At 43.3% G+C, this 27,158-nt stretch overlaps 1 protein-coding gene and 1 non-coding gene across 2 annotated transcripts; one reads left to right on the top strand and one right to left on the bottom strand.

Annotated features, from left to right (window-relative positions):
- Positions 1-651: 651 nt before the first annotated feature.
- On the top strand, positions 652-26,209 carry cacnb1 (calcium channel, voltage-dependent, beta 1 subunit). Its single transcript, XM_070923531.1, has 13 exons — positions 652-782; positions 6,060-6,146; positions 16,347-16,466; positions 16,672-16,794; positions 17,435-17,571; positions 18,064-18,131; positions 19,660-19,820; positions 22,370-22,450; positions 22,541-22,599; positions 22,678-22,787; positions 24,929-25,080; positions 25,712-25,807; positions 25,925-26,209. Exons 1-13 carry the CDS (start codon positions 693-695, stop codon positions 26,207-26,209), a joined length of 1,569 nt encoding a protein of 522 aa, XP_070779632.1. The 5' UTR covers positions 652-692.
- trnac-gca (transfer RNA cysteine (anticodon GCA)) lies at positions 5,373-5,444 on the bottom strand. The gene has a single exon. It is a non-coding gene; the product is annotated as a tRNA-Cys (tRNA).
- Positions 26,210-27,158: the final 949 nt, after the last annotated feature.

Genomic DNA, 27,158 nt, shown 5'->3' on the forward strand with positions numbered 1-27,158 from the left:
CCAACATTTATTTAGTATAAACGATGATATTACAACTGTCCGAAGGTATGAAGGCAGAGCTATTCTTACTCTTTTCATCCATTTCTTACTTATTGTTATGTATGTGTGTAAATGTATTAACCTATGTGTTAATAACAACATTACATCATATCATATTGTATCTAATTCTATAGGCTAGTATATCTGGGTGTCCCTGCCCTCTGACAAATGTTTTTTTGTGATTGCTTTGTGACGTGTGACTGAGGCTGACTGCTTTTTACACATTCATTTATTGATTAATCATTTTCCACAGTTTGTTGGCAGTCTTCGCATTGTGCGAAGATGGGCAGAGAAACAGAGTGAAACTTTGGAAACACAGAGATAAGGTAATAGATTTCATTGTTTCCTTGTTTCATAAGCACAAAGCAGCTCGGGTTTTCCAACGCCCTCAAATAATTTTACTTTGAAAGCAGTAACCGGATGTGTTGGTGCGTCACCCCGCTGACTTGACTTCAGTGTAAAAGCCTGGTGCGCCAGTTTGTAACGCTATAGGCTGGAGGGAGGCAGCTGTTGCCATTATAATAGCAGCCAGCCCTCAGATACATCAGCGGCTTCATCCTCCCCGGAAAAAAAATAAGGAAGAAAAAAGATGAGTCTGTCGACACCATCATAAACACACGAAACTGAAAATAGATTTTAAAAAAGTTAAATCAATGGTACAGAAAAGTAGTATGTCCAGGACGCCTTCGACCTCAACCCAGGAGATCCAAATGGACATGTTCGACCATCATCCACACACACAGGTAAGAGGAAGGACCGGAGACATGAACACAGAGGAGTGAAAAGACCGCAAACTGCCGTGCGTTTATTCTAAAGAGGCTTTTGGTTTGCGCTCACAGTGAAGCTGCTTCACTTCGGAGGATTAACAGGTTGTTCGGCAATTAAGTCTAAAAGGCTCGTGCACTGATTCAAGCCTGAATTTCATCTAATTAGTGATTTTAAGGGGAAGATGAAAAAAACAGATGATGTGTTGTAGTTTTTATGTTCTTTGGGATTTTATAATGTCAACCTCAGTCTGTGTCTCGCCGGTAACAGTGTTGTTGGCTTTTGGTAACCATATGTGAGGATATGATGTAACGCTTGTTTTTAATGCTGTCCGCTCATTGGGTCCTCGTGAAAACCACGCCTTTGTGTAATTAATCAGTTATTAACCGAGTCGATGTTGCACTAATTTGAGTTTTATTAGGATTCACACGGAAGTCTGAAGTTTTCAAACCTGAGCAGCGACTGTAAAGTGATTAATTTGGCTTTTAGAGTTTTTCAAGTGTTAAATCTGACATCAGATCTGTTTTTCAATCTGGTGAAAATGTTCTCAAACACCCTCCTCCACCCTCTGAAATCCTCTTTTCTTCTCTCCCTTCATGTACAATTTTATCCTTCCACTATCGCTGGTGTCACTCTTCTTGCAGCTACAAATAGGCCGTGTCTTTTAGGAAGTGACATGATGCTGTGGGCATGTTTAGTCATAACAGTTTAAATGGATGAAACAAAAAAACAAAAAACAAATTGATGAGAATATCTAGAACAAACACACCCACGCCGAGCGCAGTCATTGTCTCTCTGGAGAAGAAGAAAAAAAAACACCTCACCACAGACAACCAACGCTTCAAAACATGCCAAGTCCGGCTCTCTCCTCTTTACTCCCACTCCTCCCAGCTCCTTCTCACCCCCCCCCCAAACAGCTCTCCTTCTCCATCCACTTTGAATGTCCCACTATCTCCATCCTGCTCTCACCATCTCACCTCGTCCTGTCTGTTTTTAGAAGTCAGATCTTTATCTGCCAGCGAGGCTGTGGTGAGAAACAGATGGACCCCCTCCTCGTGCCAGGCAGCGGGGGAATGGTGTGTTTCTATGTGTGTGTGTGTGTGTGTGTGTGTGGCACCTCTGATCAATTAGATATAAAGTTCATGCAGACCTGCAGCGGGTCATGCTGTTGTATGTATTTATAACTCTGATGTGTGGAGAGACAAGCGGGGAGCAGCATTTCTAATATCCTGACAGAGACGGGTCTGAGTTTCCTACCCGGCGCCACACCACAGAAGAAGAAATGAACTGTGGCCCGAGAGCTGATCCGAATTCAGCGCCTGAGGGTCTCTGAGATTAAAGATAGATCGTGTCTGTTGACCGCTGTCAGATCGCAGATCAGAGCGGATATCTGCGAGCAGAATAATGTATGGAGCGTTCTGGGTGGAAGAGTGTGATGTGGTTTACATTTCACAGGCATGATATCGTGCACCGCTCCACCCTCCACCACACCACCCTCCACCCTCCGAGCTCCATGCTTTCCAGTTTAAAGCCCCCTGCTCACACTGAACAACCTCTTTAATTATACACTTAATCTGGGAGGATGTTTACCAACAGGAAGCCTCCCCCTCCATACTTCCTCTGGCATTTCCCTGCCCTTTGCTGACAGGAACTCGGCTCATCATGGCTCCGATCGTAGAGACCCCTCTAAACACACACACACACACACACGCGCCTACCTGCACACACACACACACACATCATCTTTAATGTAATTGTGATCTTGTGACAGCAGAGCATAAGTTCATTTCTTTTACAACACAGGTCTTATTTTAGTATTTTAGCTACAATCTCGATCTGTTACGACAACATTTTATTTGCCGGCTTAATTGCCGAGATGTCTGTTGGCGCGGCAACATCTCCAGCAGCGCAGACGTCCATTGTGTAATCGTGTTATCTAAGTCACTTATCAGCCAATGAAAACAGAGGTGACTTCAACTGTCCACATCCAGTGTCAACTTTGACCTAGCATCCTTCATTCTACGCTGCTGTGGATAACATCTTTGTAACTGGGGTGTGTTCCTCTTTGTTAAATAATTTGGTTTGGACTCTAAAGAGGAACTGGGGGGTTTGTTTACAACCTGTTTGATTGCATCCTCGGATCTTAGCAATTCAGATGTTCAGAAAGACGCCGTCTACACCTGGTGTCACCATGAGATGTGTGACAAGGCAGAGTGTATACGCAGCAGTATGGACTGCGATCTGATTGGCCTGTCGACACCTGGAGGAGGTCTGGTTCACATGTGATCAGATCTCAGCCAGGTGTAAATGCAATCTGTACAGTTTCTTAAAACAATAGTCAGGTGCCCATAAAACATTGAAACAGATTGTGCTTGCTGTGATCATTCCTCCTGTTCATACTGGCCTTCAGTGTGCCTTCAATGTAAGAATGATTGGACAACATCCACAGTCCTCGTGGTGCAGAAGTATATATTTTAAAGTTTATCTGAAAGCTTCATATAACAGTGAAGTGTTTCCCTGTTGAGCAACAAAAAACAGGAAAGTTTAAACTAAAAAGGCCGTAACTCTGGAGGATGCCCTCTTAATGTGTCTAACTCAGACTAGCTGAAGCCTCATTTTAGCCTCTGTTAAACGGTTGAATACATTTTTGCACAAAACGAGGACTGTGGATTTTGTCCCCCATCACTTACACTGAAATCCTATTACAAAGGGATCTCTTAATGGCCAGGATGAACAGGAGGAATGATTACATCGAGCAAAAACTATTTAATTGTACATACAAGCACCGGACTATTGTTTGAAGACACTCTCCTTTAAAAAGAAAATCCAACGCGTTGATAGGTAAAAACATACATATGCATTGCTTTCCTTGAATATTGAAATCTGATCATAATACATGCAGGATGAAGATAACAAGAATATATGTGGTCGGAAATGTTACCATAAATCTTAGAAATGTTGGCAAAAGTATGTTTAATGTGCAGAGAGACAAACTAACCAGAGTATATCTCTGCGTAGTCATCAGTGCACACGGCATTTTCTCAAAAGTCATGATTCTTGGACGACTTTTCCGGTCAGTGTAGGTGGAAACAGTTGCCAGCAGTGATGTCATCCTCTGTTTTTCAGTACATCAGTCTCCTCTAAGCCCAAAGTGCAGTTTCTCCTCTACATCTTGTCTCATGTATCATCGCCCCACTTTAACATTAAAAGACGGTGTGTTTCCTGCTGTGTATCCATCCTATCCGTCAGCAGCAGTAAATCGAGCACGTTATTATGGATACGTTATTTTGAAATATGTTCAAATGAATGCTTCCATTTTGCTTGGAGGGGAGCGTGTAACAGATGTGTTTTTTCTTTTACCTGTGAACGCTGGAAACCGCTCGGCCGCTGTGTGTTTTTGTGTTCGCACCAGTTGGCGCTGGACTAACAGGTCATGTTTGTTTAAAGGCGGGCAGGACGGCGTCGGTCATGTGAGGGCCTCGGCCGGCCCCGTCATACATGATGATAACAAAATACTGAGCAGAGGAGGGAGCACTAAACGGTCACTGGATCTCTGCTGCTGATCCAAGAACAGACGTCTGGACAGTTTTGAAGCAACTGATCGATAATGTTCAATGTTTTAATAGATGTACTGCGTGTGTGTGTGTGCGTGTGTGTGGGTTGGGGGGTTGGGGTCTGGGTGGTTTGCTATAAGCGAGTGTGTGTTGAGGATAAATGTAATTGTTTCTCACAGTGTGCATGTAAAACCAAACAGCTCAGAGGGATGATGTTTACCAAAGGATCCCTGCAGAGAGAATAAAATGCATGCAAGGATTCATACTGAATACGTAACATTACCGCTGATTTGTTAAATCCTACTGCAGCCCAGTTCTTTCAGGTTTTGAATACTCCATGTCAATATCAGCAATACAATACCTGAGTTTGGTTACAGATAACAATACTTTATTTTCATAATCTTAACTTGAGGAATATTAATCATGTTTCTCTACAAAGCCCTACTTTTCATTTAGCTAAATATGTCAGAACTTAATGTTGTCTTCACGCAGTCGACCACGAAAGAAGAAAATAGTCTAAAATTAGCAAAGTTATATTAGAAAGTGTCTTTTCAAAGAGTCAGTAAACGAGACTTAGAATCTGACCACTTTCAGTGCTTTCACACTTTGGAGACACAGTTTTTCGATGCTCAATGTTAAAGACAAGTCTTCAAAAAGTAGTCAGCATCGTATGAAATTTAACTTGCGCCACATTGAACATGTGTGTTTTCCTTTTTGGAAAACTTATAATACACTACACTTTGTGCTCTGGGAAAGTATAATGGGGTTTTTTCCCCATATTTTCTGACATTTCATTGAACAGTCAATCAGTTCATCCGACAATAGTACATAGATTTTTCAAAAATAAAAATAATTGCAGCCCTAAAGAAAAGAGGAGTAAGAAACATAGTATGTAAGGTATTGTGTTTTTTAAGTAAGTCATGTTAAGCACAGGTGATTTGTAGTACATATGATGTTACAGTCCTTCAATCTGTGCTGACTACAGTTTCTTCTACTGAAATATGGCAGAAAAACAGGGGGCATCCGGACTTGAACCGGAGACCTCTTGATCTGCAGTCAAATGCTCTACCACTGAGCTATACCCCCTGTTCCAGTACAACAAACACACACAGGTGTGTTGTGGGTCTGAGAGGTATGAAAAGTAGTAACATGTACACATTCTGTATGTTAATAATGTTTCTAAGCCTTATTTTAACCAGCAGTTCTCTTGTATACACGCTGGATGAACAAGACGGCCCCAGTCTCCTGATTGCCAACAAACGTGATTAGTCTGCATTGTGTAACCATGGCGATGTGGGCAGGGTGGGCTCGTAATGCAATGTGTGGCCTCTGCCCAACCCGGATAGGCCATTTGCCAGGGGTCCGCCAATCAGATTACAAGGTCCCAGTTTGCATCAGAACATGAAAAATGACAAGTAATGAAGGTTGTTGGTGGACGAGCTGGACGCGTTCTCTCTGGTCGACTTCCTCTTCTGTCTGGGACTCGTGCTGCTTTTATCTCCGCTTCTATCCGACTGTCTGCTCATATTCACAAGCTTGTACATTAATGGCTGTCATGCTCCCCAGAAACAATGTGTTCCACCAGATATGTCAAGATAAGTTGTTATGCAGCAACACAATTAAACTTTTTGTGTTTTCCTCTTCCCCTCCTCCCAAATCCTCCTCCTCCTCTCGCCTGCCCTCCGGCCTCCTCGTCTTCAGGGAAAGTACGCCAAGAGGAAGAGCCGATTTAAGCGCTCAGATGGAAGCACCTCCTCTGACACCACCTCCAACAGCTTCGTCCGACAGGTAACATTTCACACTTAATCCTTCCTCCAGACCGCTAATCCAAGTGCCAGACTCAACTCTCCTCTCGTTTTATTTAATGAAGAATGATGTGAAAGTTTAATGGAGTCAAAGTGAGTCAAACTGTTTCATCTCCTCGCAGCCGAATTAATTAATTATTATTTCTAACTTTATTTTTCTCTCAAATCCAACTTACATTTTACATACATGAAGTAAAAAAGAATTACTGCTTCTCTCAGCTTTAAGTAAATACATTTAATATATTTATGTTTTTTTACTGTTAATCCAACAAAACAAGCTATTTGAAGACATCACCTTTGAATTTGTGCATTCCTTAGACGAAACAAGTAATCAATTAATCATAAAAATAATCATTTTCTCGACTAATTGTTTTGTCCGTCTGCTTTATTTGACCAACAGTCCAAAATCCAGACAGGTTTACTGTTATATATGACAAAGAAAAGCACAAACTCTCACATTTTAGAAGCTGGAACCAGCAAATGTTTGTCGAAATGTTTAATCGATTCATCGTTGCAGCCCTACTTTGCAGTCTATCACATTCAGCACAATCTCAGAACATTTATTTGCAAACCTGCATGTGATTGATCCATTAAACACCCACAAAGTTTTACTTTTACGAGCAAAACACTATTTATTACTGAATCAAGTTTCCCAAAAAGTGCTGTTATTTAGTCATATGTTAATCCTTGAAGAATAAAATCACCTTAATTTGATTCTAAGCCTCTAAACACATTTTGGTTTCTGGAGAAATTTCTTTTATGCATAGTTTGCAAATACAATGATTATCAAACGAATATGAGGTTTATAATTTTAGTATAGTACATAGTATAATCCAAATATAATGCAGAACGTCTGGAGCTGCAGGAACAAGTATAATCTTTAAAAAATAAATTTATATGATAAGAGGTTTTCTCCCCAGTTTATCTGCCATGTCGCAGTTCTTCAATCAGTGCTGATTTCTCCACCCTGACTGAGAAAAAGAAACCGCTTTACTTTCTTGTCTTTAAACGAGGCGTGTCTTTCTGTCCTCACCTGTGTGTTTGTCACAGGCAGCCCACATGCTGGACTCTATCTCACACATTGAAATGGCTTCGCTAACATCACCGGTAACAACATTAAAGCCCCTGTGACTACAGCTACACACAGCTTTATTGTCACCGAGTCGGAGCTGAAAGACATCAGCATGAGATTCCTCCAGGGCTCTGATGTGATTATTAGTCCCCAGGTGTTAGACTCACTCCCACACTACTCCCCCTCTGACCCTGACTCCACCCCGCTCTGTAGATGTAGATGCAACGATTGGCTCTGTCAGAAGGAGCTGGTAATACCAGTCAGTTGTCCAGCATCATTGGGTCAGGAAGCCTCTCTCCGTCAGACAGGAATGCTTCCATCAGCAGGCGGGCTTAAGGCATCACACGCTCGCGACCCTCGCTGCTGTCCTGTCTGGACATGACATTTCTCAAAGCCACGCTGTGCAGCAGCTAAATGAGTCCCCCTTTTCTGTCTGACCTCTTCATTTGTGAGAGGAAATGATTTGCCCCGTGCTGAATGACATTTACCTGTTCAGTACCGGTGTTGCTCGAGAAAAAAATTAAGCTGTTGGTGAACACAGGGAGCTGGACTCTCCTGTGGTTTCTAAAGGTTAGCTGCATCCTCGCCTACACACATCACCCTTCCCACCGCCTTGTCCTTCATTAACTCTGCGACTCTGTGTCGAAGGACCACATGCACCGGGTGCTGCAGGTTAGGCAGGATTCATAATCGCTCACACTGTATAAGGAACTCATTACCTGTAGTACGGATGATTTAACACTTCCTGAGATAAATGCCCTCCCCTGTCTTGTGCGGTTGCTCTGCATTTCACTCATCAAGGCTCGCAGTGGAAGGAGAAGGGATTTAAACAGTTCAAATGCTGCACATAATTCAAAATTTGATTTAGTAACCCAGCTGTTTAATGTATGAGGTATCTATGAGTGTTTCTACACATGAACGCAATTTCTGAAACCAGTTTAAGTCTTTAATTACAGAAAAGGAAGCATGCAGGCGCCCTATAGGTTTTTGTGCACATAGCCTATTTTAGCCTCCTCTTGAACAACTCAAAGCAGAGCCCTGTATAGGCTTTACAGTCTCACACACACCTACGCAAGTGCACACACGCTCACTCACTCGCCGCACACACAAATGCACGAGAGCCACAATCAGCAAACGGTAGAGCTGGCTGGTATACTCAGCCTGGTTTCCATGGCAACCGGGCCACTGAATCTCCCTCCGTGCGCAGGCACAGTGGGATGGAGAGACGAAGGAGAGGATGTTTAGATGGGTTTGTGTGCGTGAGTGTGTGTGTGGGTGCAGCCTACGTGTTTGTGCAGTGCTGGTTTGTGTGTCGAGTTCAACAAAAACACGCTCCGTCTTCAGGTGTGCAGAGACAGAGTCTGTCTGCCGCGGCTGTAAAATAGGTAACATTTCTGCTTCTTCTAATTTCTATATTTGCCCTTTCAGAAACTGAATCCTGATCTGTTGTGTCTTTTATCGTTAACAACCAGAAAACACACACATGCTCCTGCACAACACTGTAACGTTATGATATAAAATCAAATCAGAGGGGCTGTCATGACGAATGACGAATAACAGCTGTGTCCCAGTTCAATGGCAGGATCCTCTAAAGGACGAGGACCACAAAGGAGGGTCCTTCAGAAGACCTGAAGACCAGGCAGAACCTGCAGTCTAGACTCATAAACACTAAAACTAGTGGTCCCTTCAGGGGATCACCTGCCTGCTTCACCAAATTTGCAACATGTAGCCTGCGATTCGCAACAGGAGATAATTTGCTCTTCACGCGACTATTCAAAGCAAATGCCTTGTGAACCATGCTTGAGCATGCAAGAGTCCTTGCAAATTTAACTGCGGGACACTGCCACCACTTGCCATCTGCGTGTAAGCAGTGCTTTCCCCTGGTTAAAATCCAGCTGAAGACCTTTGTTATTCTTCATCTCTCTCTACCCTAATGTTCTGTCATCCCTTCTGTAATCGCTCTACTAAAGGCTTAAAATGCCATAAACAGTCAAGTTAAATAGATATAGAATAGGTGTCATTCACACGGTGTGAAATGTTTTCAGGCTTATGTAAAACACAAACCTTTGTGCATCAATTAAAAACCCTGTGGGGAAAGAAGCTTTTCAGAAATCACATCAATGTCTCGTGCTCTTTTGCAGTGAGATGTTACCCATCAAACATCGGCTGATTCGTATCAACAGAATACCAACATCCATCAGTTTTATTTTCTCCATTACTCCACAGACAAGACCACGTCTTGGCTTGGTTACCATATGTGAAAGATTAGGAGGGTTTAGACGCTGGAGAGGCAAGCAGTCCTCCCGTCAGTCCTGATATATGAATGCCAGCAGAGGGTCTGGTGGGTCTGGAGCTCGCAGCTCTCCATTTTTTCACGTTCCCCAGCCGACTGTGTTGTCATCAGCTCTTAACACAACAGAGGAAGACTCAAGGTCTGTAGCCATGGAGAAGCCCCTTTCATTGTGTCAGAGGTCGCCCTCTAGTGGACACACTGGACCCTCCCCTACACCACAACCACACTTATCTGCCTGTAGACTTTCCACCTTTAGCCCCCTAACAGTGTCCAAATTCTATATGTTAATTCCATAGTGTGTGTTTTTTGCAGTTAGTGTACGATATTAGTAGCTGATCATTTTCAATGATATGAAACTGTTAAGCAGATACTTCGAAGGCGCCAGTTGCTTCAAAGTGTTACAGCTCCGATTATCACGCTTCATGTCCTCAATTCACTCTGTTGCACTGAACCACTGACTCCCCTTTTTTTTCTACCTCCACTCTTATCCCTATTAATCCTTCGTCTGATACCCATTTTCCGGACGAGAGACAGAGAGACGGGTTGGGAAGAATGAGATCAGGACAGAGGCCGAGAGGAATGAGGCAAAGAGAGCCAGAGAGCGGGGAGGAGGGGGTTTCCCTGAACACTGCCCCGGCCCTCTCCCACGTCAGCCAGGGCATTGAATGGCTGACGGCTGCATACCAAGCCTCCTTCTGGGTCTCAGTGTGTTCATGTCCCTGTTTCTGCCTGGCCAGGGCTAAATATATTTCCCCAGTTTGCAAATGTAGCACAAGTCCTGCAACCCGACCCCCAGCCAGCTCCAGCTCCCTTCCTCTACACAAGGTTCACGTTCCTCTGGGTTGTGGAGGTGGAGGGAGGTGGAGGGGGGATGGTGGGCGTGTGTGTGAAGGGGTTGGAGGTTAAGAGAGCGCTCTCCTAGTTTCACACATACGGCACTCTTTTCTGGCTTTCTTTCCTATCATACACACCACACACACATACACACACACACACTCACACACATGTACACTTCTGCACTAGCAGACAGATACTCACACTAGCTACCATTATCTCACACACACGCACACACACACATAACTGTGTCTGTGGACTCCGGCGTTGCCCCCCTTGGTTTGCCTTGGTGTGGCGAGCGTGGCAAACGAGGTATGGAGAGGACTGAGCGGATTCAAAGGCCCGTCATGGTAAGAAGGATCTACATAAATCTATAAGCTTTTTGCTGCATCTGACTGATCTGGAAGCAGTTTATGTGTGACTTTCGCTGTGAGCGTGTGGATCTGGATTGAGTTTTGAATGTTCAGCAGACACTCTTGACATATGACAGGAAAATATGACTTGCCGCCCGAGTCCTGATAGCGCTGTACCTCCCGGCCTGCGGCTTTCTTTGCTCCCCCTCTTCTGAGTGCGATTCCATTTTGGGCCGGGCCACAGCTGCTGGAAAGGCGCTGTGTTTTTAATTAGACTTCCAGTCCCACCGGTTGCCTCTGCTGCTATGTGCACTGCCTGCCCGGCCGTCCCAGCACTGTGGCCATTTCAGGGGGCTTCTTTCACTGCTGTGCCCCTGTCCCAAACAGGCCTGGATCTTGATTTAGCTTGTTATTGCACGCAGCTGTCCTGCTTCACAATGTTATATCTCCTCTGTTGTTTGGCTTGCATTCTTTTTGCAATTAGCGCATTTAGGGCTGGGCGATAATTCAATATTTTAATTTTATTTTCAGTGGAATCGTAATCGTGGTGATTAGGGCTGCAGATAGTTAAAGTTTTTACTTTAATCAGTCCTTCATCTACAAAATGTCAGGAAAGAATTAAATATATCCATCTCTCGTCCAAGATGATGTCTTCAAATTGCTTGTTTTGTCCGACCAACTGTCCAAAACCCAAACAGATGCAGTTTACTATCATGGAGGACTAAGAAGACCAGCAAATACTCACATTCAAGATATGTTTAGCAATTATCCTTAAAAACCACTTAAATTATTTATAGATTATCAAAAGTTTGCCATTTCATTTTCGGTTGATCGACTAATCATTTCAGCTCTACTTCATATATGACGCCATGACTAAGGTGTATGTTAAGTCCATAGACTCGAGTCTTGAAAGATATCAAGTATCAAGAGTTGGCCTCGAAACTTGAATTAGAAATTAGATTTAATCTAAATCATTAGATAACTTCAGACACAACTTCTTTAAATTACATTTTTTTATTCAGGATATGTTCTTGTACAGCTGCTTGTGTTACTGATGCATTGAGACGTTTGCCATATTTTACTAAATGAAGGGCTTTTGTAGGAAAACGTTTATATACCTTGAAGAAGATATTGAAGTGAATGAGTATCAATAAACGCAGGTGTCATGTTGGCAGTGCTATCAAAACATTTCCAGCCCCAATCATGACTTAAATCGACACCTGAAAAATATTCTTATAGATATCATGATATTGATTTCAGCCATGTCTCCCAGCCCTAATGTCTTTGCTGGATTGTATTTGGAATTTATTTGGAATTTCTTCTCCTTTAAAATGATTAGGAACAACTTGTTATTGGAGTTCCTCTGTTGCTTGTTTGTGAAAATGGGGATTTCTGGTGAGTTCAGTCCATGACTCATCTCTTCTAGTCATCTCCACGCTGTCCAGCTGGTTGCCATGACGCCGCCGTCACAGACAGAGAAAAAAAAGGAATATGGCCATTTACAGCCACCGGCCATGAGCTTCAGACAGGAAATCTGTCCTTTGTGATTCCTCCCTTTGTACATCTGCCTGTTCTAATCCTTTTATTCCAGTTTTCTTTTCCCGTACCCGTCTTCACTGAGCTAATCTCACTCTGGATGTGATGTGAATGCACAGTGGAGCTGAGGCTCGGCTGCTAATGCATTCTGGTTGGCTCTCAGTCTGTCTGAGATGTTGTGTTCTTCTCCTTCACTGAAATATTTGATGACTGTTGCAGACTCGGAGATAAAGCAAACAAGGATATTTAATATATTAGATGTTTTTATCTGTTTAATTATCAGGGCAGCATGTGGAAATCACTTCTTAGTCATACACTGTGAAGTCTGACTACACCTGCTGTGATGTTCCTGTTGTTTGTTGCAGCAGCAGATTAAAATCTTTGACCTCTGCTCTGTTATCTGTCATAAGACCAGGAAGACACAGTGGGGATCATTTCCTGTGTTTTATAAAGGCCTTCAAAAGGAGGAAAGATCATGAATTTAGTCATATATATCCAAAAAGCAAATCTACTTTACTCCTTTTTTTTTTCCAATTTCCCTTTTGCAAATGTGCTGTTGCTTCAGGAGTTAACTAATTTCCCTGCTGCAGGGTGACTCTTTTCAACCCTCATTATTCAAAGCACTTGTCTTGTTGCCGACCCGCCCTCGCTCCTTATTCCATTATCCCCCATTTATTCAATATCAATGCTAAGGAGGTGAAAATTCATTACGGTGGCAGCAACTGTGCAGAGAATGGAGGATAAAAAGCACAGTTTGGTTCATTTTGGGGATAATTACTGAGCCGTGCACCTTTCTTGTGTTGTCTGTGACGATGCAGCATAGTTTGGATTTTACCAACGAGATGCAGAAAAGTTTAAGTTTGGTAGTCTTGTCAGTAAAAACATGGATATTTCCCTTAACAAAAACCCAAAGGCCATACTGCTTGATGTAGTTATTGCCATGTTATCCTCCTGCCTGTTGACCAGGCTGTGGCTCACAGCTGTAACTCACACAGCGTGACAAAACACTTCATTGATCACCTGTTGAAAAGCTTTTATGCAATTTCCCCGCCGCTGATTTCCCTTCAGGGCATTTTATTTACTATTGATCCCTATATCTTCTTTCTATCGCCATCCCAATGCAGCTCTCACTGGCTGTCTGTAATAAGCTGCAGAGATGGTTACTATGACACTGCTGGGGTCTCTAGTCTGGCACTGCCAATAGTAAAGCAGCTCCGCCATCAGGTGGCTTGTAGCTATTTTGAACAGGAGCTGTATGTGAAGTGAAGCAAGCAGCTAAATTGGAGACACAACCCACTGACATGGGAGGAGAAGAAGAAGGAGAGAGGGAAGGAAGGAGAAAGGAAAAGGTGGAGGAAATGTGTTCACTCGTTCTGAGAGGGTTTCAGGGGAGAGAGAGTGCAGAGAGGTTATTATTATTGGTCATTGTCTCGTCCGTCGTCCAAATGCACCTTTTTATATCTAAAGTATTGACATTTGTGTTTGTGTTCATGAATCCGTCAATCTCTTCTCTCCCTGACTCTCTTTTTTTTTTTCTCCTGTGTGACGTGAATCTACTGGATGAGTGACTCAGAGACACAAGCGTTTGTCCACACACACATTTACACACAGAGTCATCTCCCATCCCTCCCACTCTTTCTCGCTCTACGTTTTGCTGCATCACCGACCTGTTGTAGCGAGCCGGTCGGTCCCAGGTTGTTTCAGACGTCATTAGGGCTTTTTCTTTTCTCTAAAAACATCCCCGTGGGTTCCCCATCAAGGTTTGTTAACCTTCACTTAGTCTGTGCTCCATGTTGGGATGCACCTGTATGGTTTAGAAGATGACTCAGAGCTGTTAAGTGGGGGCGGCTGTTATTGTCCTCATTAGATGCTGCATGCCACTCGCAGGATCATTCCTCCTACTTGAGTGGGATGCAGGCGCACCGCTGCGAGTGTTTGTGTTTGAGTAAATGAAACAGGAAGTGGGGATGATTTGTGGATGCCTGAGGACGCGAAGAGTAGCTAGCCCTCGCCTTGGCAACAGGGAGTGTCTACGTTTGGTCGGCTGTTGCCAAGTCACTGAGCACCTGGATACGACAGGTGGCTGAGCTAGAATCAACATTTGTGTTTGTCCTTTCATTTCAAATCATAAAGAGACGCATGGATGGTAATCAGAGGTGTAGAGGAGCATTAATAATACATAAATGCACATGCAAACACGTTAACACATCGCACAGATGCTTCACTCTTCCACATATGACCAGTTTTCCTCTCTGGATATATTTAGACATTCAGGTCCACTCGGGTGTTTTGTTCTCTTTGAAATGCTTCTCTCCACAAGTTCTTGATAAAGGTTTGTGTTTGAGGAATGCCACCAAGGATTTCTTCTCATCTTTCTTTAAAAAAAGAACATTATGTAGTTTTTCTTCGTTTTATTTGATAGTGGCTGTTTAAGAGAGGAGTATGAGTTGCAACAAAGGTCCACTGCTGAAAATCGAACCAGGGATGTTGCATCTATGCATCTCAACCTCGAGGCCACCAGGACACCCCTGATTTATTTCATCTTCACAATAAGAAACATTAACATACAAAACAATTCAAACAACAGCAAGAAACCAAGAGTTCAGTGTGGGGCTGGGTATCAAATCTCAGTACTTTAATTTATTCATTTTTTTATCCTACATATTGTTCTTCCTTGTCAGAACCTGGCGCCTTTAAAGATACAGTATAAGATAATAAGATATAGCCTTTTTGTTTGTTTGTTTGTTTTGCTCTTCATTTCTTTGATGGAACATGAATTAGGTAAAGCCCTGATGCTACACACTCTGATACAGTAGATGCCGGTTCGCACCTATACACGTTGGTTTCCGCCATTAATTCAGAAGTTTTTTCGCAAAGGCAGTAGAACTACCCAAGACCTGTTAACAGACTTTGATATGCAAAATTGGTGGAATACTTCTTGATCTAAATATTGATATTATATATATTATATATAAATACACCACTGATGCACAGAGGAAAACGTTATATTGCCCAAACTAAGGTATCGTTAATTGTATTGGTATCAGTACTGAAACTCCGGCATCATGTTGGCGCCAATATTGAAACATTTCAAAGGATACTCATCCCGAGTCCAGAGATATTTGTTGTACTATTTGTGTTGTCTGACTAAACATGTGCAGGGAATCTTTCATCATCATTACATATGGTGTATGTCATCTTTGCGCATTCTCACCTCTATTTTAAAAGCCCACACCTAGTGACTCACTTCTTCTGCCTGGCACATTCAGCTGTCCGCATTCTTGTCAGCACCTCCTACAAAGCGCCAGGCAGCCTGTCAGCTCAAAAAAAAAAAAAAAAAAGCAAGAAGAGAACAAGTGGGATTGTTATATAAGTTGAACACTCAAACATTTCAGAAGTTCATGGCTGCCTCCCTCACTGCAGCGCTCTGCTGAACAGTACAGTGGGCCGGCGCCGCAGGCTCACCGGAGGCTCTGGTTTTTATTGTGGTATGGGTGTCTGGATGAGGGTCAGCAGGAGAGAGTCAAGTTACCATGCATGAGTGGTGGATGTGTTGGAAACTGTAGCCACTTCATGAGAAATTTATATCCTCTTTAATATTATAAACAGTCCTCAGGCCATTTTTTCTCTGTACTTGACACACCCACACACTGAATGTGTTGTACCTGTGCAAGAGGATTGACACCTCGGCCTCACTGCAGCTGCAGTGGAAATGTCGGCCTGTTGTTATGCATCCTCTCCACCTCAAATTACACAGAGTCAGCTTTCATGCAATATGAAGGCCCAGGCCCCTTTTGTGTCTATGTAGGTTACGCTTCTCAAGGCAGTCTTGACATATTGATCCAAAATGCTTCTCCTTCGTCCTTGAGACAAGTGAAACAAGACAAAAAGGAACAGGAGAACATCGGGAACATCTAAAGATGAACAAACAGGTTGTCAGTTTAGACATTCAAACATCTACCCAGACACCACTGAGTTCATCCTGCAGTTTCACTTGGTCTACTCCTGTCTTCGCTCCCTTCCAGGGGATGATTCATGGACATGTGGTGCACTTTTTCCCTCCTCACCTTTATGTAAACTCATTGTGCTTTTCAGGGCTCTGCAGACTCCTACACCAGCCGACCGTCGGACTCTGACGTGTCCCTGGAGGAGGACCCTGAGGCTCTGAGGAAGGAGGCCGACAGACAGGCCCTCGCCACGCTCGAGAAAGCAAAGGTCAGAGATCAACTGTTGAATCTCCGTCCGTTATGCACAGTGTTAGTTTAATAGTTGTCGTTGTTGCATAATCTTCACATCGGTGTTGAGTGTTTTGACACTGATAACGCTCTTCAGCAATCAATGTCAAGGGGACACTGAACTCTGGGTTTCTGGTGGACTGCCATCTGCATACTAATATCTGGCTTTCCCATCACTCCTCTAGACCAAACCAGTGGCGTTTGCTGTGCGGACAAACGTCGGTTACAACCCCGGTCCCAGTGATGACGTTCCTGTGCAGGGCATGGCCATATCCTTCGAAGCCAAAGACTTCTTGCACATTAAAGAGGTATGGACCTCCATCGAGGTCTAGTCCATACACACTTAAAAATAGAGGTACAATTTCAGCACATTTGTGTACTGACAAGTGTATTTTCTGTAGTACACACACGTACCAGTTCAACCTGAACTAAAAGTAAATGAATTTAGGTAGCAAACTGAGGCGCCTGGATGGTGTAGGGGGAAAAGACCAGTGGTGTGGCCTCTTCAAACAATTGGCATCGCTAGTGAGTGGGAATCCGGTGAGACATCATGTTTTATTGCAAATCAGTGCACTGTCTCCTTCTGTCTGAACCCTACCCAGCCCGTGAGTGGGTGTTAGCACTAACAAGAGCTGCAGTGCAAGGAGAATTAAAGAAAAAGAGAAAGAAAAGTAGTAAATTAATAAAAGTAGCGCTCTAACTTGGAGTACATAACGTACTTTTTTAGCTTCCAAACATCAGGCATAAACCTTTTTCTCAAAGTGTAAATATAGTATGTAAATAGCATTAGGAACTATTGTCTGAATCCTTAATGACATAAAATACCACGTTCTTTGTACTCAACAAGAACTGAAAAGTATTTCAGTTAGTGAATAGTGATAAACGGTGATGTGTGTGAGCAGGAAAATGCTTGCGTGTCATTGGTTACTGATGCCAGTCTATATGCAGAAGTACAACAATGACTGGTGGATCGGACGTCTGGTGAAAGAGGGCTGCGAGGTGGGCTTCATCCCCAGCCCGGTCAAACTGGAGAACACCCGTCAGCTGCAGGAGCAGAGGATGAGACAGAACCGACTCAGCTCCAGGTAACCATGTAAACCCCTCTGCATCTTCAGCATCAGCATCACAAGCCACAACCCCACTTTTTAAAACAGGTCAAACTTGAGCCACACTTCACCCACCAGGTAATTTACTTAAAATAGACTAAAGCACTGCAGTGAGTCACTGTATTCCTCTGTGCATCTACAGTGTATATATAAGTCTCTGTGGTCTCTGTTTAGTTTTAAAACAAATCCAGGAATGTATCTGTATATTTTGATTCTTCAAAATTGTATTACAAAATCAATACTCAATAATCAGGGTGGTCTGATTTTAATACACAATTGGCAGTTCATTTTTCACTTATTTACTTAATTACGTACATAAGCAGCTCATTTGCGCCTTTTCACAAATTTGCTCTTCACTTTTTATTACCAGAAGCTCCTGTAAATGATGATAATCAGTGTCGTCTTGCAGGAGGAAACCTAACAATTGTTTTTCTTTCACCACGCAATTTGTGCCTGTTTTTCCCGTCACAGTAAATCTGGAGGAAGCTCCAGTCTGGATGTTGCCACGGGAACACGCAGGCCCACCCCACCTGGCACAGGTGAGGTCGAGAGGGTCTCCCTAACAACTGGCGAAAAAGTGACGTGTTTGTGTGGGTGTGTGTGTGTGCAATCCTGACAGAGCGAGAGAGAGCGAGATGAGACAGGCGCCTGATATTTAGATGAAGATTTTAATTGGCTAGTTAGTCAGGCATGATGATGAATCACGGCGCGTCTCAGTGGGCTGCTGTGTGAAGTGAGAGAGGTCTTAGGAGGTCTGTCATTAGCACACAGGACGGGACTGAAATAGAGCCGAGGATGGACCGCACTCATTAAACTTGATATGTATGTCTGGCTTGTGTGTGCGTGCATCGCCAGGACGACACAGAACTGCAGCTCGACATCCAAGAGAGACAGCAGGAGAGAGGAAAGTGCAAACGCGGGAAAAATAAACAACTCTGATTGACTTGATGATTTTTGTTAATCAAATAGAGCCACTGAACTGAACTCAGTATCTGTATAATAGAAACCACATCCGTCTAATACACCTGGTGCATCCTGAGTGACCGGTCTGACTTAAAGGAAAACTTTGACATTTTGGAAAATAGGCTTATTCGCCTCCTGCTGAGAAAGTTAGATGAGAAGATCAATACCCCTCTCATATCTGTCTGTTAGCTTACAGTATCTTAGCACAAAGACTGAAAACAGGGGGAAAGACCTGGCTCTGTTGAAAGGTAACAAAATCCACCTGGCAGCGCCTCTGAAGCTCGCTAATTAACATGTTACATCTCGTTTGTTTAATCTGTACAAAAGCCAAAGTGTAAAAATGTCAATTAGCCTTGTGCCGGACTATTTCTTACACTTTTTTTTTTTTTGGTTTTTGTACGGATTAAACTAATGAGATATAACGTGTTAATTAGGGACCTTTAGGGGTGCTGGTAGGTTAACTGTTTCCCCGTTTCCAGTGTTTGTGCTAAGCTTATCTAACTCAACTCCAGGCAAGAAAGCAAAAAAGAGTGTTCCTGAAAATCCTGAACGATTCCTTTAAAACAAGACACCTGCCAGACTTGTCCGCTCCCCTCATGCCGACCACACCTGCATCACCAACACACACTTTATTCCAGCCCCCAGCTTCCCTCTCAGCTTCATTCCTTCCTTCCCATCTACTCCTCTCCTCCAGTTTCCTCCGCAGCCTCTCTTCTACACATTTCTAGTTTTGTTGCTTTCTTGTCACACTGACTTCACTCTCTCCTCCGCTGTTCGTAGTATTACTCCCCACATCTGTGCCTTGCTTCATGATAATCTGATGTGTCTTTTTTTTAACTCTTGTCAATGTTATTTCCAGTTTAAATCATACTGTGTCACCTTTTTTGATCTCAGTATATGCCATCTCTTGCAATTTCCTCCATGCCTCTTTCTGGATGCTTCTCACATTCTTACTTCTATTTCTTCTACTTCCCCTTTTTGCTTTTCCTCTTCTTTTATTTTCTCTACTCTCATCCTCTTTTACTTTGCCTCATCTTGCTCTCTCCTCTTCCTTTTCTGTTCTCCTCTCATCCCTCTCTCTGCACCAACCACCCCCCCCATCAGCTCACGTGGACATGTCCACTGTGGCCATTGATGTTGACCCCCTCGACCTGGATGCTGAGGAGCCCCCTGAGTTCCAGGGTGAACCTCGCTCCCCCAAGGGCATGTCAGGCAGCGTAACATCCCCTCAGGCCAACGCCCACCGACTGCCCTTCTTTAAGAAGGTAACATTAGGGGCCCAGGACAGCTCGCTTACCTCGCCAGCCTCCCTCCTCCCTCTGTCCCCTACTCCTCCAAGACGTGGTCAGGTCTAATCTCTCCTTCCCCCTCTCCATCTCTCACTAACTGCTCTCAACTGAAACGTCCCTGCTGCTACTGTAGCTCCTGAATCTAACACTGTTTGGCGCCTCAGGCTGCGGTCATGATGGTTACGCTGAGATAACTTTTGGATGTTTGTTTCTGTGCTTGTTAGCTGGGAGAGGCGTTGAAACTAACTGATACACTCTGAAATGGCTGCTGCTGCATATGAGTCTGAATCGATTTTAAAATGAAGCCACAGAGGAGGCAGTCAGTTTAAACTCTGTTTTAATCAATAAACCCCCCCCCCCCCCCCCCCCCCCAAAATCCTAACCTGTCAATAACTAAACGTGCTCTTGTGTTTTGTCCTTTTTTTTTGTCTCTTCTGGCTTTTGTGTGGAATGATACTGTAGGTGGCCCAGCTAAACAGAAACAGAAGTCGGTGAGTGTGGTTCAAGACTAACCTCTAACATTTCAACTTCTCACTCTCTCATCTGTTGTCTCACATTTTCCTTCTTCTTGCAACCTGTGGTAGTGAGAAATCAGTCCGCAGAATATTTTATAGCACCTTTTCATGCTTCCAAGGAGACATTAAGACAAAAATATGAACAAGATGATTTGTAAATCATGCTGACGCCTCTGTCATTTCCCCAGAGCTTGTATCACGGCTGTCAGCCTGCAGATGCAGGTGCAGATCCGTCCCAGACCCTGTTAGTCAGAGTGTAACAGTAATACATCCTGACCTGCTTTCATTTCCATTTATGACGGCTGAATTGAGTGACTGCAGCCCACAATCAGCTGTTATTATGCTTTTCAGCACAATGTGAATCACATGTTAAAGCTGCAGAGAAAGTAATTAAATCTAATTCTAATTTAATGTAAACAGGACAAATGAGCCACAATATCGCAGCATTAGCATTTTGTAACAGTGTGATTGTATAGAGGGACAATAAACCGTAATATTGGATATGGATAACATGCTTACATGTCAACAATATTCATTCAAAATCACATATTTTAATGTTCTACGTGTTAACATGTAAGTTCTTATTCATCATAGGATATGCCATTTACTGTCAACATGGCAACTGTGAGCCACAATAAATTAAATAAAATTTGTATTTTAGAAGAATACGATTACAATAGTACAATAAACTGTAATACTGAACTGTCATCCATTTCTACGTTATGTATACGGCACAGTGCTCGTGTTATTCAAGACCAATGAGCACTATTGTTATGTTCAGTGCTCCAGCTCTGCCCCTTTAGAGACAAGAGCCATTTGGAAACTTTTAAAATATGTATTTTTAGCTCCTGTGAATACAAATGAGGCGAAATGAGTTTCCGTTGCTCTGCTTTATGTAATGTAATGTAGTGGAGCAGGGCACTCCAGCACTATCTCCCGCTTGAAGAGCAGCACAGCGCACACAGAGAAGGGGGCGTGCTTCGAATACAGATCTGAAAAGGGAAAAAAAAAAACATCTAATTTCACTGTTGTTTGAGTATATAGGACGTGTGACTGTTTTCACCCCATTCTCATTGAAAAACAGACTGTTTCTAAAGAGGACAAATGCTTATGGCGTCCTTATGGATGAATCATTCATGATTCATAATGTACAAATAAGCTCCCGCGCTGCAATATGGATCGTGTTTGTGCGTGGGTGTTCTGTGTCGGTTATAGGTTGCTCCGTTTTTAGTGTAGATGGCTTAAGGAAAGCCACAGACTACAGTATATATACGGCTCTTTATACCCAGTTTTTATTGTTTTAAATACAGAAATGTATATGTGTTTATTTTGATTTTTAAGTATGGCTAAACATAATATAAACAAATTAAATAATGAAAAAATTCAGGTGAAAATCTGATTTTAAACATACCATTTGGAGGGTTAACACAAGTGTAAATGGCTCAAAGAAAGTTGTGACAGAGACTTGTGCATTGGAAACTTTAGAAAAGTTATTTTATATTTACAGCATACATTAAAAGCACAAATGTAAAAAGTGCATTTTTTCTTTTACCACAGCAATTACTGGCAGTTATAACTTGACAATTCACACCAATCTCTGATGCTTAACAAAAAGAGGAAAGTGTGAAGTATGACGTCTGTGTTAGAGCAGCAGTACAGTCACGAGAGCTCTCCTGACACCCCGGCGTCTGGTTTAATTATGGACACTTTAATTATGTGAGACAGCAGACTAAGAAATAGAAGCGAGTGCTTTCAGCGAGAAATTGATCACTCACTCCGAACATTCATCGGCAGTCAATAAAACGAATGGAGTCCAGCGCCTGAAACTCGCCATCCATCACAGAGGGGAAGGGGGACAGGGGAGGGAGTGCTTTTGTCTTGAGTTAAAGTTGATTTATGCGTGACTGTACATCTGTGTGAGCTTTGTGCTGAACTTTGTTGAGTGTACGTTCAGACAGGACATGAAAATGTGACTCACCCCAATGCTGGCGCTGTCTTCTCCTGGCTCAGATGGAGCATGTCCCCCCGTATGACGTGGTTCCCTCCATGAGACCCATCATCCTAGTCGGGCCGTCACTCAAAGGATATGAGGTAAGGAGATAAAATTAGCAACATGTGCTTGTTTTACCTCTGATTTCACTTCCTTAGTCCGTTGTCTTACGCCTGATGTTTCGTCTTCAGGTGACAGACATGATGCAGAAAGCGCTCTTTGACTTTCTGAAACACAAGTTTGAGGGCAGGTAAGAACGTGAGCATCTGCTATCCACAGCCGTCACGTAGGCTCTGTTTACTAACCCGGTAATGGTTCTCTCTTTCAGGATATCCATCACGCGGGTGACAGCGGACATCTCCCTGGCCAAACGTTCAGTCCTCAACAACCCCAGCAAACACACCATCATCGAGCGCTCCAGCACCCGCTCCAGCCTGGGTAAGACAACACACGGCCACTTCAAATCTGCCTAAAACACTGAGAAACTTCCATTAACTCTAAAGTCAAGACAAGTGATAACAGTGAGAACCTTATTTTGTTATATGACAGATGATGAAGTGCAGTATAAAGATAATATTAAAGTGGAGATCAAGCAAATGGAAAACATTTCTGTTCATCACGTCATCCATTTAAATACTTTTCACTATCTGTGTTTCATATCTTTATTGCTTTGAATGTTTCTTTTTTATTTAGATAGATAGATAGATAGATAGATAGATAGATAGATAGATAGATAGATAGATAGATAGATAGATAGATTGGTTTTTGTATTTTCATTGGATTTGTTGACAAGAGAAATATAGAATATCACCAGATCGATTGTTTAATGTCCTTTTAGAGGCAACTTTAAATCATGAAAAAAACTTTTTTTTACAATTTAGAATATTGGACTAGAAATTATAGAAATTATATTTTGCAAAATATAATTTCTGTAATGTTTATATACTGTAGTTCCATGTTAGAAACTGTAAAGGTGGACAGTCCATGTTGCTACTGTTCCACATCATCCAAAGACCTGAAGACCTGAAGGTGTCAAGTTTTTCCCTTTTGTACTTGCTCTGACTGCCTGAGTCTGATCTGGCCTCCTCTCTCTTTCTTCATCCCATCTTTTCTGCCCTTCACCCGCCCATCCTCCCCCTCGCCCCACCTTGTCTCCCACCTCCCATGTTCTTCCACCTCTCTCTTTTGATTCAGACGTACTGGGTACGTATGCTCTCCTTGCAACAAAACAATGAAGCCACTCTCCTTCCTCCCTCCCCTTTTCTTCTCGCTATATTCATCATCTGCTCATACATCGTTTGTCTGCCTGTCTGCTTGCCTGTCAGTTTCTCTGTTCCTCGTACTTCTGTGTGACAGCCTGTAGTCTCTAAAAAGAAAAGAATTACAAAACTAAAGCGGGAAGAGATCCGTGGGAGGGCAGCAGGGCGGCTGGTACCTGCTCTAAACTCTGAGCGGGAATGAGCAGAGAGGGAAGCTGATACTTTCCTGCTCTCACCCTTTTGTGACCTACATGTAATGCTATCCACATACTGTATGTGTGCAATCATACATAAGGATAGCCTCTATAGAAGCTGGACCGCGACTCATGAACTCATGGCAGGGGAGCAAGTTTCTTGCTGCGGTCAAATCCAAATTTGCAAAAGTCTAAGTCTTGGTTGAGGTTAATGGAAACCTTGCCTGCTGTTTCTTTATTTGAGTTAAAGTTCACATTTCTTATCGCTCTGCGGAGGCCCTGTTTTTTGCCTCCAGCTTTAATTCTCAGTCCTGCAGCCCTCTGGAGGCTGCTAAATTGTGTGCAGGTCCCGTCTCTCTGCAGATTGCCTTGCCCTCGTTATCTCTCTCTGCTGCCGGGTTGGCAGCACGCTCACCTCAGAGGCACTGAGGTTTGACCAGACAGGCGAGGAACATTCTGGTTTCTGGTTTTAATCTCTCTCCTTACATGTCAACAGGCTGATAAAAAAAAGGGGGGGGGGCTGTTCTCGAAATACTAAATAACAATGTTTTATAGGCTGTTGTTGAGGAACAATGAAAACAAAACACCCAAGCAGTCCACAGACTTGAGTGGTTCACCTGATAGAATAATTACTGCTGTGCCTCTTAGCGCTAACAAAAACTAATGTTCCACCTAATTTGTTTGGTGAGGGTGTTTTTTTCTTTTCGTTGTTGTTTTTGTTTTTTTCATGGTGAGAAATGATTATTAGTTATTACAAGTGCCACAGGCATCTCATTCTTAAGTGCCTCCTTTCTTCGCAAAAAAAGATCAGAAGCAGACAAGGAAATTGTAAATGTTGGGAGGTTGCAACAGAATGAAGATGCTGCACTGCTCCATTTAGCTGTGCATAAATGGAACTTAAACTGTGATCTAATTCATATGCTTGGAACTGTTTTTTCTAAAACTTCAACATGCATGATCAAGTACTAACGTGTCGGTTATGTACTTGTGCACAAAGTAAAGGATGTACGGTTCATACACAGTGCTGTCTCTCTCCTCAAAGAGAGAAGTAGTTCACATAATATTTACATCATTGTTTTGCTGTCTCGCTGTATTTACATGTCTTTTTTGTGTTCTGGGCCTTTAGCGGAGGTGCAGAGTGAGATCGAGCGTATCTTTGAGCTAGCCCGCACGCTCCAGCTGGTCGCTCTGGATGCAGACACCATCAACCACCCCTCTCAGCTGGCAAAGACCTCCCTGGCCCCCATCATTGTCTATATCAAAATAGCCTCACCTAAGGTATGGCAACAGAGCCTTTCAATGTACTTATATTCTGTAATGTCTTTTTGTGTAGTAGATTTCATTGTCAGTGGCGGAGTCCGCCATTCCCGCACTGGATTCAAATTGCCTACCTACGCATACCTACGACATGAGTTTGTTTGGCTGCACTGTAAACAGATACACCAGCTGCTCCTCTGTGGTATTTGTTAAAACGTAGCTGCTCAATGAGTGTTTGCTGCCCCCAGGATTCTGGGACCTGTAGTGTTAAACCACACTTGTAGATACCATCAGTAACCATGGGTGTCAACCAAAACTGAATCGTGCATTGTTTACATCTGTGTTTGCTAGTTACTAGCGGGCTTCTTCTTTTCACTGCTTTTGGTGGCACATTGCTATGTTTGTTGGTGTGTCACTGCCGCCAACAATTGGGCAGTGGAATAGCGTGAAACTAACTGGAGGATGTGAATCGAATCATCCATGTCAAAGGCCCACTTGTAAAAACTAGTGGTCAAAAACTCCCCTGGGTACCTATAAATTTGTACTTTTTTCAATTATTTCCTGTTACCATGATAAAATTACAAAAGTGGGCAAGCACATTCACATGAATAATTGTTGTTTCAGTAGACAATGTGCTGTTGTCTCCCTGCAGGTCCTCCAGAGGCTCATCAAATCTAGGGGAAAGTCCCAGGCTAAACATCTAAATGTGCAGATGGTGGCAGCAGACAAGTTGGCCCAGTGCCCACCAGTGAGTTTTTTTACTTGAGTAAAAAAATAACAGTTCCTAGAATTTCTGTTAAAACTATTTAAAAAAATACATTTTGGTTCTGTGAAACCAACATGTAGTCATTTTATTTACGTGCAGGAATTGTTTGACATCATCCTGGACGAGAACCAGCTGGAGGACGCCTGCGAGCACCTGGCTGATTACCTGGAGGCGTACTGGAAGGCGACACACCCCCCGAGCAGCAACCCTCCCAACCCTCTGCTCAACCGTACCATGGCCACGGCAGCCTTGGCCGCCTCCCCTGAGCCCGTCTCCAACCTGCAGGTACAGGTGCTCACCTCCCTGCGCAGAAATATGGATCTGTGGCCTGACATGGACGGTGCTGTAGCGAATGAGGGGAAAGAGGAAGAACATGCTCTCTGAAGTCCAGCAGAGGTGGGGGGAGGCTCCGGCAACTCAACCTCAACCCAGCAGCGTGCTCTCTTTACCCTGAAGGAAAAGTGCATTAAAGCCCTGTTTATGCTGTATATAGAAACACAACACAGATATACAAACACACTTATGCCGGAATTGACACATGAATGAGCTAATCAGGAGCCAATTTCCCACACAAGAACAGCTAGTTTAAGAACACCCACAAGGAAAATTACGTAGTCTGTATCTTAGCAGGTTGGCGTTTACTTCCCTGCACTGTTTAAACTGTGAGAGCAGCTCAACTCAAACCGCACTGGACGTAAGGAAGAACCCTTAAGGCACCCCTGCCCTCGGGGGCCCCCTCCATTTCTCTGTAATCAAGAGTAAAATGATATCCGCTGCCCCCACCCTTCCCTCTTCAGCTCTGTGGCCTCCTTTCTCCTGCACTTTTTCTTCTCCGGGAGACTGAATCCAGTTTGCTGTCCTCCTCCGTGTTGCCATGGCACCGCCCCTGAAAACAGCAAGTCATGTCCGCCTCTTCAAACAGAAACGCTTAGTTTGGTGGAGGCTGTTGCTAACACTCTGTCCAGTTTAATCTTTAAAATCATTTTAACAGCAAAGTGCTAATCAGCTGTGTCGCTATCCCTAAGTTACAACTGCTGACACATCGATTGTGACGACTTGCATGCTGTCAAATATATTTGTGTCTTTGACAGTATGGCACCCGAGCGACAGCATTGCACCAAATGGCTGGAAACATGTTGTATATCTCCTTCTACCATTTTTATTGAGGCTGTCATTATAGACTCAACAAAAGAAGAACATAAGAGCCAGTTGCGCTTGGTACTGGTGTTTCTTAATTTAACATTGTGTGTATAACCATCATGTGCTACAGAGTTCAATTAATTACGTAATGATTTGGTAGAGCTGCTTTCTGCTTTCTGCCATGAGGTCAATC

This window comes from Enoplosus armatus, chromosome 17 (assembly GCF_043641665.1).
Source record: "Enoplosus armatus isolate fEnoArm2 chromosome 17, fEnoArm2.hap1, whole genome shotgun sequence".
Lineage (NCBI taxonomy): Eukaryota > Metazoa > Chordata > Actinopteri > Centrarchiformes > Enoplosidae > Enoplosus > Enoplosus armatus.